General features: G+C 33.6%; 3 protein-coding genes across 4 annotated transcripts in view; 2 read left to right on the forward strand and 1 right to left on the reverse strand.

Annotated features, from left to right (window-relative positions):
• Nucleotides 1–4461: 4461 nt before the first annotated feature.
• The window catches only part of LOC124640580 (fibroblast growth factor receptor homolog 1-like), a 103095-nt gene continuing 88633 nt past the window's right edge, over nt 4462–18923 (forward strand). For both annotated transcript variants that reach the window (XM_047178402.1, XM_047178401.1), the window contains exon 1: nt 4462–4675. The gene's annotated coding sequence lies outside the window, so the exon portion shown is untranslated. The remainder of the gene's footprint in view (nt 4676–18923) is intronic.
• On the forward strand, nt 6096–7827 carry LOC124640582 (putative nuclease HARBI1). The gene is made up of 2 exons (XM_047178403.1): nt 6096–6707; nt 6816–7827. Exons 1-2 carry the CDS (start codon nt 6484–6486, stop codon nt 7684–7686), a joined length of 1095 nt encoding a protein of 364 aa, XP_047034359.1. The 5' UTR covers nt 6096–6483; the 3' UTR covers nt 7687–7827.
• Nucleotides 7818–9352, reverse strand: LOC124640583. The gene is made up of 3 exons (XM_047178404.1): nt 8627–9352; nt 8421–8552; nt 7818–8162 (listed from the first exon to the last, which is right to left on the reverse strand). The coding sequence occupies exons 1-3, from the start codon at nt 9021–9023 to the stop codon at nt 7864–7866; spliced, it is 828 nt and encodes a 275-aa protein (XP_047034360.1). The 5' UTR covers nt 9024–9352; the 3' UTR covers nt 7818–7863.

Consider the following 18923-nt stretch of genomic DNA (forward strand, 5'->3'; position numbering starts at 1 on the left):
GTTTAAACTAATTCAGTCTTTCAATCAATCAGTAGTGAATCAATCGCCAAGGAAGGGCGCGACCCGAATTTGTTCTTAAATCTATGAGTATCCGTTTCCGGGAGATCGTGGCACGCGCCGCTTTGAGGGAATTCCAAGGATGGTTGTTTTTTTTGGGTGCAAATGACATTTTTGGAAAGATAGGTCAAGATTGTGAGGGAGAGGAATAAGTTAATTTTAAATAGTTTTTTTTTTAATTAAGTGAAGGTAAAGTAGTTAAGGTAAATAAGAGCTTATATTATAAAAGTATTATACGACTGAATAAACACGAAATTGAGTAACAAAACATTTTTTTTTACATTATATCGTGTCATCAAAGTTTTTCGTGGGTCTGATACCGTATGTTACGTGTGTTCCATTCAACTTCATACTGATTTATGAACCCAAACCAAGTATCAGTCGACTAAAAAATTACTGTGCGGATACTTTAAGTATTCAGATTTCAGTCTATAATATAGACTGATATACCTATAGACTTTATATGCTTGTGATTCATACATCTATTCACACAAGGGACTTACTATCTAATATATGCAACAGTTTCTGCTAAAGGGGCCAAGCATACCTAATTACAACCCAGCCGGATGGGCATCAGACATATTAGCGAAAGCACTTACAAAATCACTATATAGAACAAAAACCATTCATTTAATGCAACTAGGAAGCGTTACAGACATACAATACTTGGAACACGTTATTGTGTTCCTAGAAAATAAAGTAATGGAGGAAATTCGTTTCCTTGTGAAACTACGATTCTTACTATTTACATATGGACAGGGAGTGTGGTGTAAATGGAGTAACCAAAGCACGTCGTAATGTTGCAAGAAGCTTTGGGCCTTAGCTTGTGTGTATTTAACTGTCGTCTTCCAATCCTTATCCTATTTGGGATCAGCGCAGCATGTTTTATTCTTCTACACTTCAAAACATTTGTAAGTTTTATTACATTAACTGTGCCGCACGTCAGTTATAGTCGGTTAAAATTTACAAAATTGTATTACTTATGTGAATAAATGAAATACTTTATATCCTTGTAATGTGAACAATAACTTGTCATGATTGATTGTAGGAAAGGAATCTCAAGATATCGAGTTGTAGTAAGCATTTGCAATCTTATCATCAATAACCTTATAATGAAGGGGAAAGTCAATATATTATTTTCGCAATCATTCATGTTTTAATACCATTTATCAATGCGATGTTATTATTATTATTTCCGAGTGCTCTTATAGATAAGGTTGTGAAACATCTTGTTTTCTCTTCGTAATGAACAAAAATAGTGAAAAACTTGAGGGTCCAATTCTTTTTAAAAATTGTATCGACGTCTAAAGCAATAGTAGTAGCACGCAAAGTATAAGTTAACACAACTATTTGAATTCATATTATACGACTCTACAGTTCCTTGTAAAAGTTTCGGATAATGCAAGTAAATGTTTCAATTCAAATCTCAATAATAACTAATCTACCAACCCTACTAAGCTAGCGACAGATATATCTATATTTTGAAGTTAATGAAACATTAGATCTATGTTGAATTGGATACTCCATTTAATATTTACTCCATGTTCTCTACAACTTTACGATTGAGGCATGTAATAGAAATTGCTACTTTAGTAAGTTTATTTGTAGAAAGTGATTATGGGTTTTATTCTATATTGTTATCAAAGTTGCAAGATTGGTTTGTCTGTTGTTAAAAAGTAGAATTGGATTTCCGCAGATTAGAGGTTTAAAGACACTAGAAAAACGTTGTGTTTTGACTGAATCCCTAGTACCAGAATATGCTTAATGCAATTTTTAATGTGTCATCTAAAACCACAGTAATGTGAATTGAAGAAACTCATTTGTCTTTAACTAATCACGATAAACCTATTTTAAGTACTCCGAATATTTTAAGTGAGCACTTTGGAGGAACCTAACCCTGACATTCAAATGTACAACGATGTTGCAGACGAATTGTTCTTCTGTTACATTTGCTCAGGCAAACTTAATTTTCCTGTAAACATTTTGAAAATGTTGGCAAAACTAGAACCACCCAATTTTTGTGGAACCTTGCCGTAACTGGTTCAACTATTTACCACGAGTAAAAGCGCGGTCAAAACCAAGTCTCCTATCAAGAATATCTTGAGTGTAACTAATACAGTTGTATTGTGACTGGCTCATAGATTATGCAGACAATATAATACGAATAATAGAGGATAGCGATAATATTAGCATAAACAGACAGCTCGCTGTGTATTCCGCTGTTGTTAGGTTAATACACTACGCAAAGATAGTGTTAAATAAATAAATACGCGGTGTATTTTAAATAATTAGAAAATATTATAGGTAGACTTAATTTAATGAATTACGTATTCGTCTTACTGATTGAATTACTACCGCTAGCATTCGTTTGAAACCTTAGCATGATTTCTTACAACTTAAGCATGTAGGGCTACATAAGTGTTTACCAATTTGCAGAATTAACAATAACCGTCATTATTAAGGATACTCATTTGCTTTTGTAACCGGAAAATAATTTCTTAAATAAATTGTTATGTCCGAAAACAGCCAGGTTTTTATACTAAGATAGAAATAACAGATGTTATGGTGTAGAATATTATTGCTTGGTAACAATAATGCTATCTTATTCAAGAGAGAGTTTTATATAAACGGACTATATCAATGTACATAAATACAGTATTTAATAAGAATAATAGTGGATAGCGATAATATTAGCATAAACTGACATCTCGCTGTGTATTCCGCTTTTGTTGTGTTAATACACTACGTAAAGATAGTGTTAAGGTGTATTTTGTGTTATAGTATGGACTAGAAAATAGAATATTATATTTGAATAATATAATAAGGTAGAAATGTATTCTTATTTATCGGACCGTCATTGTAGAACAGTTTGAAATCTTACTATAATCTTACAGGTCAATTGAAAATTGAAAATTGATCTATTTATTTAGGCAAGTATACACTTCTTTCTTTATTAGCAGAAGGAAAGATATATTATTTTTGTAATCTGAAAATATTTCGCAAAAGAACTGTCAAATGTACTGTTTTCGAGTTTTTGACAAAGATACACAGTTGCTTTAAAATATTACTTCGCTAGACTAATGGTGACTTATTTCAAGAGAGAGTTTAATATAAACTTAGTAATATATAAATGTTAATACAATACTTAACCTATTGCAGGGATGGCGAACCAATGGCTCGCGTGCCCGTGGTGGCACGCAGGTAAATAATTTGGGCACGCCATTATTTTGCAAGTTTTCAATTGTAATTATGACCATAACGACGTACTATTAAATATTTCTCGTGGATTCAATCGGACCACATAGGAACTACTTCCCATATTCAGAATAGAGCCTATTTTATTTGGAGATCTGAGCATTACTGTTAAAATATTCTATGAAAATAAGCCCATCTAAACAAATTACTTCTTTATAATCTTCTACTTATTCTGATAACTGAGTATTTGCCATAAAGGCACGCCTCTATAATTATCATTGTGTTTTTTATTTAATTTGGCACGTAAGTCAATAAAGGTTCACCATCCCTGACCTATTGGCTTTTACTATTTATTCTTCAATAACTACTTTTAAGGCAATTTTATGTACAAACCACGGAAGGATTATATGTATTGTCTGAATTTATCCGGGGTTACATATTGGTACTTACTCAGCAGTGAAATGTAATGCTTAGAAAATTAATATAATATTGAAACATGGTTTTTAGGATAACTTTATTATTGTATTCTAAATAATAATAGCTGATTCTGCTTTCTGCAATCTGTGTAATTCTACTAAAATTACCTACTGGATGGTTTTTGCTACTTTCTATCCATGGACGAAGACGAGTATAAAATATAATTAATTCTAATTAATTTTATGTATCTACTAGATTTCGATCGTGATTTCGTACACAATTTTAAATTAGTCACAAAAACACTTATTGTAAGGGATAAAACCGATTCAAGAGGCCTATTTACTTATTTAGTAAAACAAGAAAACTTCATTTTATATTCAGATACCTACAGAGCTGATAATCATCATGCTAACATCAACACATTTAGATAACCGATTTTCTCAATGAAAATACGCGCTACTTCGCACAAAAAACCGTGTCTCCGGTACCATATCATTGAATATAAGCCAACATTAACAAAACGTATGAAAAACAGTGAAAATACATTAATCACAAGACAAGATATATCATAAATGCAACTCCGATTACGTAATGCCACGCAAACGCTCTGTTTACTTCAGTTTTCCACGATTTTCACGCACCAACTTCGATCAAACAAGGACAGAAATAAAACAAGCACAGTTTTCACTATAAGAGTGAGGGAGATAGGTGTACGCGCGCGCTTTCCACCGTGGTTAAAATTACAGCGCACGCGCACCGCTGAAAGCTCTCGCGCACAGACTATTCAGTCTTCTTGCAAAGCTCGATGCGTGCGGACGTCTGCGAATGTCGAACATTAATCGAATTTTCACGTACGGAGCTGAACTTTTGATGTGACTGTGTCAAAGTGATTGTGTATCTCAACTTTTAGTGACGTTTTGTGTTAAAAACTTATATTTTGGAGTCTACAGTGACATTTTGTGACGTTGCGGATACTCGAAGGAATTGTGTTCATTCCCAGAAGCGGGTAAGCTGATTTGTTATTTTAAGATATAATTAAATATAGACTGGCGGCATTTATATGAAAACGTAATTAGTTTCATAATGTATATGAGTCAGTGTTCTTAGTATTGTTTTTGGGTGTGATTAGATAAAGTACTATTTTTCTTGGAATTGAATTTTAATAAGATGGGAATTGGCGGGAATTTATTTTATGTACTTAAGAACGATGATAGAATCACCGCTTCTCTCTGCGTATTACGTTACTAAATATAAAAAAAAATTACCTACAGAAAACAATTGATAATTTGTTATAATTATAATAAATAAATTTAAACATACTGAACAGGGACCTGAGGAAATATTATCAGTGATATCTTCGTCTTATTATAATTAAGAGTACCTAAGTAGCTAAAACTTTTTACTGTAACGTGTATCTTTCTATCCTTATTTACCTGGGAAGTATATTTTGTCTAATAATTTATATAAAACATATTTTACAGTAGGGGTAACTCAAAGATACCTCTGACCAGCCATTAAAATAAAATAAACATAACCTCGCATTTTAATTAATTTCAAACACATTTCACCATTTCCTTCTCAAAAATCCAAAAATGTCAACTGACAAATACCAACAATAAAAGAACATTGTCTTTACTAGAAAAAAAAAAAACGAACAAAAAAAGGAAACATTCAAGTAATAAATAAATCTTTACAAAGGCAGGCAAGGAAGATGTTCGAGCGGGAATCGAACCAGTGTCCCTTTTAGCATTCAGCCGGCGTCCTAACGCTTAACACGTGGCAAACAATGTGTTTTTGTGCCTTAACGAATAGAGAAATCTGTGGAGTACGCTGTGTATTGCAAAATTTTGGGTGTCTTTTGTGAGAAGATTGTGAATTTTATTGCGAATTGTAAAAAGATAAGGGATTTTTCAGTGTTAGTTACTGATTGATTGTAAAATAATATAGATGTGTTTTGGTATTTAACTGATGTTTTTATATTTTGTTTGATATCGTATAACATATGTCTTACTTTGCATGTTCTACTTCTTTATGTTCTCTTTTCTCTTATCTACTTATATAGTTGTATCTGACATGGATATTATAGGCGGGAAATGGAATTACTTTAAAATACAGTAGAAAAAACAACCATTTATATAACCATAAATATAAAAAACCGCCAAAACTACAGTACTATTTTATTACTAGATCACCCAACACTGAAGTATCTTACTGCTATTTTATAATTTATTCAAAATACATTCCAAAAAATATTTTTAACATCAAACCAAAATATCACCAACAGCATCTCCACACTTCGTAGCCACCACTATTCTTTCCGGTACTAACGTGTGCGGAACACGTGGTTCTGTAGGTAGGAACAAAAAAACGGACAGACAGATCACAATGAAGATATTACCCTTAATCTCGCCCTTTGCAGGCGTGGCATGTGCCTTAGGGCCGATTTTTCAATTGTCAGATAAACAAACAGATAGGGTATATTCGAGAGATAGCGAAGTTGATGAATTTTTCAATGGTCGAGTAAGACCTATTGGACGAATAAATCCTTATCTGAGGAATTAATTTATTTGCCGCCTTGACCGCCAGGTAAGTACTATTCGATTGATAATTTGACGCAGATGACGTTTTAGTTTGAAGTTATTTCTTGCGCTATTAACAATTTATCAATTTATTATGGATATTTTCGATAATATTGATGACTTGGCTATCGAAGAAGAGACTTTAATAAATGAATATATAAATCCACCCGAAAGAAAAGAAAGAATAATCCGCCCAAGGCCTGAAAGTTATTTCTTGCGCTATTAACAATTTATTATGGATATTTTCGATAATATTGATGACTTGGCTATCGAAGAAGAGACTATAATAAATGAATATATAAATCCACCCGAAAGAAAAGAAAGAATAATCCGCCCAAGGCCTGATCACTTTAGGATTTGGGATTCAAAAGAATTTCATCGCAGATTCAGACTTCGGAAAGAGTCGGTGCAATATTTACTTTCCCTAATTGAAAATAAAATCAAGCACCAAACAGAAAGGTACGTAAGCGGTAAGCTGTTATATCGCACTTTCCGTGATGTAAGATAGTGCTTACCTATGTATGTACTTACAATATCAGTTAAAATAAGGGCTTTTATTTGTTTCAGAAATCAGTGTATTTCACCCATGTTGCAGTTATTAATTGCACTGCGATTTTATGCCACTGGAAGTTTTTACATAACTGTTGGTGATTTTGGTGGTATTCATAGTTCCACTATGTGCCGTATTATTAAAAAAGTTACTGAAGCTATAGCATCTTTAAGAACAATATTCATAAACTTGCCAAGAAGTGACGAAGACATCAGAAGCACTCAACTAGAATTTTATAAAATAGCCAGATTCCCTAGAGTAGTATCGGCTATAGATGGCACCCATATTAGGATTCAGTCGCCTGGTGGTAACACTGCAGAAGAATTCAGGAATAGAAAAGGATTCTTTTCGTTTAATGTTCAAGCAATGTGTTCAGCAGACTTGATGTTTCAAGATATAGTTGCACGTTGGCCTGGCTCTACCCATGATTGCATGATATTTGCCAATTCACATGTGAAATACCACTTTGAGAATGGTGAATTTGGCAATGGAATTATACTTGGAGATAGTGGTTATGAACTAACTAATTACCTACTCACTCCTTTTCAAAATCCAGACACACCAACTAAGACTTTATATAATGAATCACAAATTCGAACACGGAATGTTATTGAAAGGTGCTTTGGAGTTTGGAAAAGACGGTTTCCAGTCCTAAGTATAGGATTAAGGTGTAGGCTGCCGCTTGCACAAGATGTGATTGTAGCCTGTGCTGTACTACACAACTTGGCAAGATCAAAAAATGAGGAGGAACCTCCAGTGGACCCAGAATTGCATATTCCACCACAGCCTATATTTCCACCCGCTATAGCCGATTTTACTGGTGATGAAAGGTGCCATACTAGGAACTTAATCTTAATAAATTATTTTCATGCCTTACCTACTGAATAATCTAGGGCAGCCAAGCTCAATTTTTCAACAGTTTTACTACATATAATCTTTATATTCATTCAATAGAAATTTATGTTTATCATATGTGCAATTTCTTTTTCAATTAATGTTACATAATAAAAACATTGGTATTTTATTAAAGTCAAGTTTTTATTTTTCAAAATAATGAACAAAAATCTAAGTCATGGTATTTGGAACTGCTCCACAATTACACCCATTTTGTTTTAATTGTAATGAGTGTAATTCTTCTTTTCTTCTCTCATCATTAGCTAAATGCAACATTTTCAGTTTATGCTCCTCCTCCATAAACTGGTGCTCAAGTTTGGCAGTCTTCATTTGGAGCTGTACTAGCTCCAGTCGAGCTTCGCTTAATTTGTCTAGTTTGGCGGTGACACTAGCTTTGGAGACATTTGGTTTTAATACATTGGACACCCTTGATTTTAAAGCCTTTGGGTGCCATTTGTCCCAATTATTTTCTGAAAGTAATACAACAACAATTACATACAATACATTACATGAAAGTATACCTACATTTAGTATGGGCTTATGGGCTAATTAAACATAACATGTTTCATTTGTTTGGTTTATTATTAGATATCAAAACACAATCTGTAGTACCCTACTATAATCTTACAACCTGCCTGCAAGCATAAATTATAAATTATGGCCTCATAGAATGCTCCTTAAAATAAAATAACTGAATTTAAGAACATCTGACTTTTATAGACATATACCTTTTTGATTGTCCTCAACAATTTCCCCGATGGCCAAATCAACTACTGGATGGGGTTGGAATGAATTTTCTGGTATTTCTTCTATTTCAAAAATAATATTACTATCTTCAACTTCTTCCAGAGGAGTAGATTCTGAAAAATATTATTACATGTGAGCTTTTGCACTTTAAATAGTAACTGGTAACCAAAAACATGCCAATACTTACTTGAAATAGTGTCACTGTCGTGACGTGGCTCAAGTCCTGTTATGTTCGAGCAGATGCTAAGCACCTTTTCATCGATTTCACTGAATTCTGGAGCTTTTGAAGGCCCTCCTCCAGTTTTGTACATCTCTTGCCTTTGCAGAGAAGATTTCTTTTTTGTGTTTTTTTTTATACCCTCGTATTTCAATTTGAGGGTCTTCCACGATCGGGCATTTGTGGACACTCCACAGGAGTTAAAATTCTCTTCTATTTGCCTCCAGGCTGCCTCCTTATCCTTATTAGTAACGGCATCAGTTTTTTTATTTTCAACAATATTTTTAAATTTTGCCACTAAATTAATTAGGAGCTGAATTTCAGCAGAATCAAAATTGGCTGAGCGCTCTCGTTTTTTGTTTTCCATTATTTTACTTTATGTTTTTCACAAAATCAAAAACAACTCAAACTGAACTGGCTATTTTTAACCTAAAAATTATAGACGGATAATTTGACAGGATAGAAAAAAGTCTGTCTCTGTCTAATGCATTGCTTAGCGATATATTTGTTTCACTTCTCAAAAGCTTAAAATGCTAGAGTTGAAATATTGGATCAAAACGTTATTCATGCAATAAATTACTAATGAAAAATCGACGAGCATCTATTCGTCTGTATAAACAGTCCAATAACGTTATTCCTTAGAATAGTTATTAGGCATTTTATCTGATGATTGAAAAATCGGCCCTTAATTAAATAATTTGGACACGTAGGCATTTTTGTCTTTTTATTTTTTATTGTTAGTTCTGGCAGCTACCGAAAGAAAGAAGAAACGACAAATATTGATTCGACACAAAATAACGCAACTGGAAAAAAATTACCACGGATGTCAAATGCTTTTTCAGAGTGATTTGAGTACTTCTTTATCCACTCCCGATTTGAGCCTATGCACTAGTAAAAATTTACCTCAAAAGTGAGTAAAAACGTAACTTAAAAGTCTGAGAGTTAGCTGTACAGACAGCTAGAACATCAATGTAAACTAAAATCAGTAAAAAAATCTTAATCAACATTAAACTTCATGCTTAAAAGATGAAGTTGCAATGTATGTAAAGAAGGAAACATTTTATTATCTTCTGTACTTACCTGCCGTTACTATTACTGCTTTTAAAATTATACCGCCAACGAAGGACCTCATACTCAGAAGTACTCAGGATATTCTTAAATGTTACTTACATATTTCATAAAATATCTGTGTGAATAAAAGCTATAAAACTCCACCGTCAAACCAAAGTTTATATTAAAGCAAAAATAAAGTTTATTCTTACGACATCACAGATTTCTTCGAAGTCATATTACTTTTTTATTTCGATCATAACAATATAAAGTCATAAAGGCTAGATCCGTAAAAGTTGTCTGTTTCTTTATATGAGACGAATCATAGTTTTTGAAATTATACTTTAGACTTTCTCAGATCTCAAATCTTTTAATGTTTTTTTCCGTACACATAAAAGTGTACTGTTATGGGTACTACACTACGGTCTAACTTACATGGAGTCTTACGTTAGTCAATTAGCTGCGCAGTAGGTAATTTTCTTCATCATCTCCCGAGCCTTTTTCCCAACTATGTTGGGGTCGACTTCCACTCTAACCGGAAGCAGCTGAGTACCAGTGTGCCACAAGGAGCGACTGCCACTGCCTCCCCAACTAGTTACCCGGGCAACCCAATACCCCTTGGTTAGACTGGTGTCAGGCTTACTGACTCCAGACTACCTGTAACGACGGCCAAAGATGTTTAAATGACAGCCAACTAACATCGTTGGGAAAAGGCTAGGCAGATGATCTGTCCAAAATATAAAAGTGTGGTCTGCACACCACCCACGGACTCGATTAGACATCAGAATTATTGAGAAACCCTCTATTCTAGAGCGTGACTCAAATAATGGAACGTTTTATTGTTCTTCAACTTTTTATAACTGCATGGGTATTGTGTGTTTGGTAAACAGAACATTTTGGAGTATAGAAAAATGGATTTCATAAACGTGAGTAGGTGGTATATGACTGCCTTTCTCCCGTGGATCGGTTGGTTCTTTGGAAAAAATAGGTTTTGAATACAGATGAAATGATTTTAATATTCTTTACACGGTTTCAGTTATTTCAGAAGAATGAAAACGTAAAAAAAAAACAGTTATATAGTGTAAATGAATGATAGTTAGTCTTATTTTGACCAAAATTAACGCAAAATGGAAAACTCAAAATGCTCAAAATAAAACAAATGAATGATACCTATCAACTAACTAAATGGGGAGTGAGTGAACTATTTCCAAAGTGACTCTCGCATCACATTCATACGTTCTTTAGAATATATTACATTTGTACAAGACGGGAATCGAATTAGGATCGATGCCAATACAATCGATTAATGTTCAATCGATATATCGATACATTAGAGATGTGGTAGCTGCGCATTAGTGGGTGGTTTTGAACTGATAATTCTCCTAATGGATTCTTTGGAATTTCGTTATGACTCGTATAGAAGATATAATTCTTAATATATTATGCTGATGTTATTTCTATTTCCTAATAAAGAGGCTCTGAATTTGGTTACTTATCATCTGCCCAGCCTTTTTCCCAACTATGATGGCATTGGCTTACGAGCGACTGCCTATATGTCCTCCTCAACCCAGTTACCCGGGGTGCCCAATACTCCTAGGCAAGACAGACATACTAAGTTATTTGATAATCGCTCAAAACTGTATTTTATGGTTCTGTTATCCACGGGAAAATATTTTTCAACTGAAAAATATGATAATAAAATCTTCCAGTGTTTTGAACTGGGAATTACCCAATGGCAAGGAAATGAGCATTATTTTGTTTCCACAAAAACATGTTTTTTAGCAAAAACTAGGCAATGCTGTATTTTGGGATATTATGGGAATATCCCAAAAGCTCAGCTTGTTGACGAAAACAAACTCTAAATAAGATTTTAATATTTCTTGATCTCGAAGCATTTTCAAAAATAAATATAAGCTAATTTATGTACAGTATTTATTAAAATTGGGATTTATATTTTTTAAGATAACAATTTGTAAAAAGATTATACATGTACATACTTATCTATGGTTATGAATTATTAATAATTTCACAGTCATGACTAAGAAATAGTTACCCTTGCAACTAAACTGCATCTCCATCAATCCAGCAGTTTTCAACACTTACATACAGACTTGCATTAATATACCAATAGTTATACGATAAACAATCTCGCATTAAGGTCAGCCAGTAAATAGGTCAAGTGCGAGTTGTTCCACAGAGTTATGTAAACAACTATTTGTCAGTCTATCAATCATTTATTTGTAGCATTGGATTTTGAAAATAGAACACAAGTTACTGGCTGATTCATGGAGTTTTGACCGCGTTTAAACAAAGTTCGAATTTTAAATTGTACTGTTCTTATGATTAAAAAGTACCTAAGTACCTACCTAGAGTAATGTGTGCTTTGGATAAAAATAAAATATATCTTAAAATATTCGATTTCTGTAGATCTAAAACATTCCCGGATAACTCTCCTCTGGTTTCAAGGAAACAAACAATAAATGATAGCTGCCAAACCGCAAATCGTTGCGAATTATATCTTAATGCTATAACAATAAAGTCTAATTTTGAACGGTTAGAGTATGATCGGGATTTAGTTCCTAGATTCGAAATGGAGTTTGTAGGTTTTATCCGAAGTTCCTCGCGCTAAAGATACTTTGTGACGTCAAGACTTAGGTACTTTGATATACTCCAGAAATCATATAAAGTATTAGGTATTTTTAATGAATCATTATGTTACTTCCATTGCAGACAAAAAAAGAAGAATAACTGACGAAAATAGTTTTCAATTTCCGACCGAAGACTAATACTTGATAGTAACAAACTTACATCGGTACCTTAACAAAAACAACACAGCCCTAATTCAATGCAACAAGGTCTAATTTACATTAAACTATAATTAAGTTACGGTAAAAAATAGTTGGTCGAGTACGCAGAGCGACGGAATCAGAACACTGGCCGTATAGAATACAGATCGAAAATAGAATGCGTGTGACAATGAAAATAACTAAATACAAATTCAAATTTGGAATTCTGTGCGCGTTTGTTTCTTGTTGTCTGTACTTTTTAGCGATTTGACTTTCGAAATGAAAGACCACCCTTTTGACGAAATTCAAATTAAGAATTTTAAAATATTTTATTTTATTTGCTAATTTTACATAAAACTTGGCATAGTGTGTGGTCCAGCTGTTATGTATTGACTTAACATTATTTATAAATAATTTTATGAAAACCGCAAACTGTAAGTCATCTAAAAAATGGGGTCATTGCTCATACTGACAAAATCACGAGATAGGCACACTTTGTAGGGCTTCGAATCGGAAGACCAAAAATAAAGAAAAAAAATAACATTATTCTTTTTCATTGGATTATTGCCAGTGTCTGGTAGTCTGGCTGCCTAAAATCTTTAATCATAATTGCGTTACATAGGTACATTCTTTTTCGTACGGTCAAGCCAGATGTGTTGAAAATCTGAAGTCTTGAATATTGATAATATTTATTAAGGTTATGGATGTTATGTCATGTATCTAATTAATTAGTTTTAATAAATTCTTAAGTTATCGATTGTTACTCACTGACGACATGGCGACATTTTTGCGTACCCAGTACCATTTCAAGGCGCGGAAGATAAGTCTGTTTTATAGTTCCAAACTTAATATCAGCTTTTTTAGGAACCGGGAGGAGGATTTGCGAGATGGTTATTGGCCATATGTGCGTAATTGCGCTCGGAAGATAGTTGCAAACCGCCATTGAGTTTGACGAGCACTATAGGTACCAAAATTAGGTACTTTGTTTACTTACTTTTTAATACAAATGCAATAATATAATTTACAAAATAAACTATACATATCTAAGAGTTGCTACTTAATGAGTAATGTAGGTAGGTGCACTATCAAACGTCTTTAAGGGCCAGTCGGCCATATTGTCTACCTACGTCATATCCTCGACAGGAGACAGGAAGAGATACGCTATTCTATTTATTACCCAACACACTACGATGTATCTTTACTAATAAATAGAATTGACAATAGTTCTTCATTTGTTTATTTGTGACAGTGGCTAAACCGATTAAAATGTAAAGCAAGGAGATATATAGTATTAGTGATAAATTACTTTTATTTGAATGCGGGATTTAGTTCTCTTGGCACGGGCAGAATCGGGGGTCAGTAATTAGAATTAGTAACTTTAAGATTCGATTTTTATTAAAATATACATAAATGGCTCTCGATTGTACTATGAAGCCTCTTGTAGGTTACTTGTTATCCAGCAGTGTGAAGAGTTTCTTAAAGAAAAGTGAAGCCGAGTAAATAAACTAATGTAGCACCCTTAAGTACGTAAGTTATAGGCACTTCTGTCTGCGTTGAACTTAACACTGGACATCATAAACCAATATAATGTAATAATTATTATTATTAATCAACGGTAATTGATTTGATTGTTATATAATAATTGCTTGAGTAGATATTGACTAATTATATTATTGGTTAGTCAATATTGTCGTTTCTACGAACGGTGATCATTCTTTGCGAAATGGCTATGAGACGTAATAAATATTCCACAAAAATTGTACATGATCAAAATAACAAAACACCTGATCACTAAGTTTGACTTTCACTATTTAACTATAACGATAACCAATCCATAACCAGCCCAATACCTACTTACCGCCTGTTGGTCAAATCGGCGATTTGACAACTGAAAACGGTTCGGTTATCGTTAAATGGTGTATCTTACCGTAAAAGTCTCCCACAAATAGGTAACTGTCACTTTCATGTTAATATTTATTTCCCTACTAGCTTTTGCCCGCAACTTCGTTCGCGTGGAATAGTGACTACCAGCAGATTTTTGATTTGACCAATAGATGGCGCTATATGTCCGGAATAATTTTTTTTTGTAATAAAAACTATCCTATGTCCTTTCTCAAGTTTCAAACTATGTCTGTACCAAATTTCACACAAATCGGTTCAGTAGTTTAGGCGTGAATAAAAGACAGACAGACAGACAGACAGAGTTACTTTCGCATTTATAATATTAGTTTGGATATTGTCTTACTGCTGGGCAAGGGCCTCACCCAGACCTTAATCTTATTAACACGTTTTTCTTTCTGACTGTATATTACATAATTTATGTCAAGAGCAAAATCGCCATAAATCAACACCACTCCAAAACATTCAATATGTCCGCATGCATTTTCGCAGTACAAATACATAAAATGGTGACGCACCATGAATTTGAAAATGGAATGAAGTTCAGTAGCCGCGATCTGCATTTGACATTCTCTATGGTTGTCATCACCATGTTATGGTTACGTCAACCCGTGGCCGTGAACCCGGTAGTGGAGTGTTGGTTGATGCTAGAGATGGGATGAGGAGAATCGATGAAATATGGTCAAGTATATCGATGTAAAATTGGAGTAGTGCTGTGAGAATTCAGCATCTGCTTTGAAGACAAGGTCTTTGGAGAAACTTAATAAGTCAATAGTTTCTTTAAATTATATTGGTCATGACATGGTCTTGGTTTTTAATATTAATTATCTACGGATGGCTTTATTTTGGGATTTTAGAAAGCTATATTCATAACATAAAAATGTATCACGGTTTGATATCACTCCTAAAATAATAGGTGCATCTCAGCTTCTTCAGCAAAAATACGTGACGCATCATCTATCTAGTCTTTTCCCAACAATGTTGGGGACAGCTTTAACCAGATGCAGCTGAGTACTAGGTTACAAAAAGCGACTGCCTATCTGACCTCCCCAACCCGGTTACCCGGGCAACACAAAACCGTGACGCTACAGTTACAATTACCTATAATTCATCGATGTTATCTAGACAAGCGTTTCCCCCCACTATTCAGGAAGCTCCTATATTTAATATGTCATATGCATACGAGTTCGTAACATACAAAATACCCATAGCATATGCAATGCATGCCCCGTAGTCTATAGACGGAATAAAAACTAATAGGGCCTACTACCACACATACAAATTAGAATATTCCCATTTGATAGCAATTAAAATTCAAGGAAATTCATTGAGCTCTGTATGGTTATTATCTCCTGAAAAGGTACTTGTTGTATCCTGTTTGAAGTCTTGGTACCTATCTAATATACATATGTATTCTTATAGAATTTATTATTGAATACAAGAGAAAAAATGTTGTAGTTTTTTGAGAAAAATAGTAATAAATTGCATAGGTAAACTAACATACCATAACCAGGTTGCACGAAGTTTAAAACCAGCCTAAGATCTTTAATTGCCAACTCAGGATTGAGGTCATGATCCATAACCTTTAACGTATTTAATTGGAGTATTTGTAACATGATATTTGAAAGCTAAGCTTCCCTATATTTGGCATGATACCTCATAGGAATTATAGCATGACACGCTAAGCCATACTAACCTAGCCTAGTCTTATCTAGATGATGTTTACTTTAGTAAAATAATCTATCAAATCAAAATCAAAATCTACTAACTAAGAAACTCATCCCGGTGCCGTGGTAACTCATTCGAACAATCCCGCAACCCCGGCAGGACCTACATGGAGACTAGGGCTTGATTTTACAACTGTATCTTAGATGACGTTCGAGCTTATCTCGAGTAATTTGTAATTAAGTAAGTCACCTTATTTATAAACATATCTAACGAACTAGAGTGTGTCATACATACGTTGAAACGTAAATAGACAAGTTTGTAATCTAAATTATAATTAAAGCTAGCGGAATACCGGCTAATCCTAGATACCCACATAACAGTTCTAGTTTATACTATTAGGTATTCTTCAAGCAAACCAATTGCATCATTAGTTTAAATATAGACATTACGTTAAATAAACATAATCAGTTTATTCTGAGATTTACGGCAACAAATTGTATGCGTTGCTATCAAAATAAACTGGGGATACATTTCGGGTTTATTGCTAGGCTACATCTTATTCTAGTCTACATCTTATTCTAGATCTGGCTAAATTCCTAAATCTTTCTCAGCGTTTTGTAAACGCCATTAGCCTAATAATCATATTAAAACTATTCTCGTATTTCTTCTCGTAACATCTCTCCATCTCCAAGATACCACATGTCTTTGTGATAAATAATGCAAAGAATAACAAACAAATAACTTATTTTTGCATTTATTACAAGTGCATGCCATGGTTATCAAGGATAATGCTCACTTTCGTGCCTTTTTATTGCAGATTTTCAAAATTGAATTAGTTTACCTAGAGATTATCAACCTACATCGACACTTTACTTCTAAAGTACCAATATCTATAGAAATAGTTATCGGCACGAATCTTGAGCTCTGACCTACATCTGCGCAGAAGTAATTTATTAGCAAAGAACCAATCCCGAGTGACGGCTATGACGCGATGCACTGCGGGCCAATCACCGCTTTAGCCCGCCACTTCATACCACAAAAGGGACCCAATAAATTACTTCTGCGCAGGTGAAGGTCAGAGCTCAAGATTCGTGCCGATAACTATAACTAGCTTGATCTGCTGAGTTCAAGCAGCAATCGAATCCATCAATCCATAGATGGATCAACGCGCTCTTAACTTCTTGACCTCCGTATCTTACATAGTGAGTAAACCCGTCAACCGGTCTTGCGTCTGATCTCCCTTCGTATTGATTTGCCGTCCTATTAGTGTAGTAACATCGAAGGGTTAGAGTAAGACTATTCTGCAAAATTAAGTTTTTTAGACTGTTTTGTTGTTTGGCAAGTTTTTTGGACTAAAAAATTGTTTGGCTTGTTGTCCCTGTTAAAACATCAAGCAAAAATATCCTTTCCGATATACCTTTATTAAAATTGTTAACAGCTTTCTTGTCTTTAAAGTCAAATAGCGACAACAGCATTTTTAAGCCCTAAAAAATTAATTAAACATTTTGAGTTTCATCACATTTTAATAATTGTGAACTAAACTCTTCGCCTATGAAGAATTCTGATAATAGGGTATTTTAGTCTAGATGAGAAAAAAATTAAAAGTGTATTACAATGATTGTTTAGAGGAAAAGCAATCGGGAAATGTTAGTTTCACTTCGTAAGGTACATAAATATATTTTTTATTGCAGTTTAAAGTTTTTAGGTTTTTTTATCTGTCTTTGAACACTACGAAATGTCGCCGCCATGCTAATGACGTCATTACGGTAGTAAACAAAAGTGTATAACCTCTAAATATTATCCACATTTCCCAAAGTATTGATTCTTGAAGTAGTTAACCTATCATTAAAGAGTATATTTCATTAAATAGGTAATGTTAATACAGTTACTTACATCAAAGTGATCTTCACAAAAGTATAAACGAAAGGACATTGTTCCGGCTCCATACATGTTCTGCCTAAGAACCGTTCCAATGGAAAGTGACTTCTATAAACTCTTTAAATTATATGGAATCCTATGAAATAAGTTTTCACGAACGGACACTTCAGGAAACTAAAATAATTACGAAAAAAGTTAATATTTTGAGGTTATAAATAAAAAATAACCAAGCTTGCGTGAAATATCAGATTAGTATTAATTAAAAATCAAACTACACTATACAAAATATCAACAACACTATGTGCAGCTCTATATGTTCTCTTCTAGATCTAGGAAAAGAGATAGTACCTAGTCAAGTTTAAGAGAATTCTTTGACAATGATCATTTTATAAAGTTGCATTTTCTGTCTGTCCCTATGAATGCTTTAGATCTTTAAAACTACGCAATGGATTTGGGTGCGATTTTTTTTAATAGATAGAGTAGGTCAAGAGGAAGGAGGAGGGAGGTTTACACCAAGGTTTTACATTGCCACCGTGCGAAGACGGGGCGTGTGACTGACTAGTTTTCATAAATGCTTAGAATTTGTATGAAAAACAACTACCTAAACGCTTTTGCTTTCAACGTTACGTTTCTTAATATATAGTGAATCCACTTTGGATTTGTGATAAAACGCATAAGTATCCAAAATGGAAGAGTTCCATTCACCACAATTCATAAAATCGATGTTATTACGATGGAGAATTATTTATTTAAATGATTGTTACTACTTTTATATTAGACAGTTACCTAGCTATCTACATGCCATAAGGCGGGAATCGAACCCGCGGTCTATTACCAAGAAGGCACAGACCATACTAAAAATGTCATTACCACACAAAATAATTTAACAGCTAAAGTAAGGTTTACCAATAACAATGAAAGAGGTTTTCGAGGATGTGCAATAAAAACAATATTTATATTCAATTAAAGGTTTTTAATCATCAATA

Source organism: Helicoverpa zea, chromosome 21, assembly GCF_022581195.2.
Source record: "Helicoverpa zea isolate HzStark_Cry1AcR chromosome 21, ilHelZeax1.1, whole genome shotgun sequence".
Classification (NCBI taxonomy): Eukaryota; Metazoa; Arthropoda; class Insecta; order Lepidoptera; family Noctuidae; genus Helicoverpa; species Helicoverpa zea.

Coding starts and splice junctions, on each gene's coding strand:
- LOC124640583 (XM_047178404.1), bottom strand. CDS start 9,023: ATGGAAAACAAAAAACGAGAGCGCTCAGCCAATTTTGATTCTGCTGAA. Junction 8,553..8,626: donor CGACAGTGACACTATTTCAA/GTAAGTATTGGC, acceptor AATATTTTTCAG/AATCTACTCCTCTGGAAGAA. Junction 8,163..8,420: donor TGTTGAGGACAATCAAAAAG/GTATATGTCTAT, acceptor TATTACTTTCAG/AAAATAATTGGGACAAATGG.
- LOC124640582 (XM_047178403.1), top strand. CDS start 6,484: ATGGATATTTTCGATAATATTGATGACTTGGCTATCGAAGAAGAGACT. Junction 6,708..6,815: donor ATCAAGCACCAAACAGAAAG/GTACGTAAGCGG, acceptor TATTTGTTTCAG/AAATCAGTGTATTTCACCCA.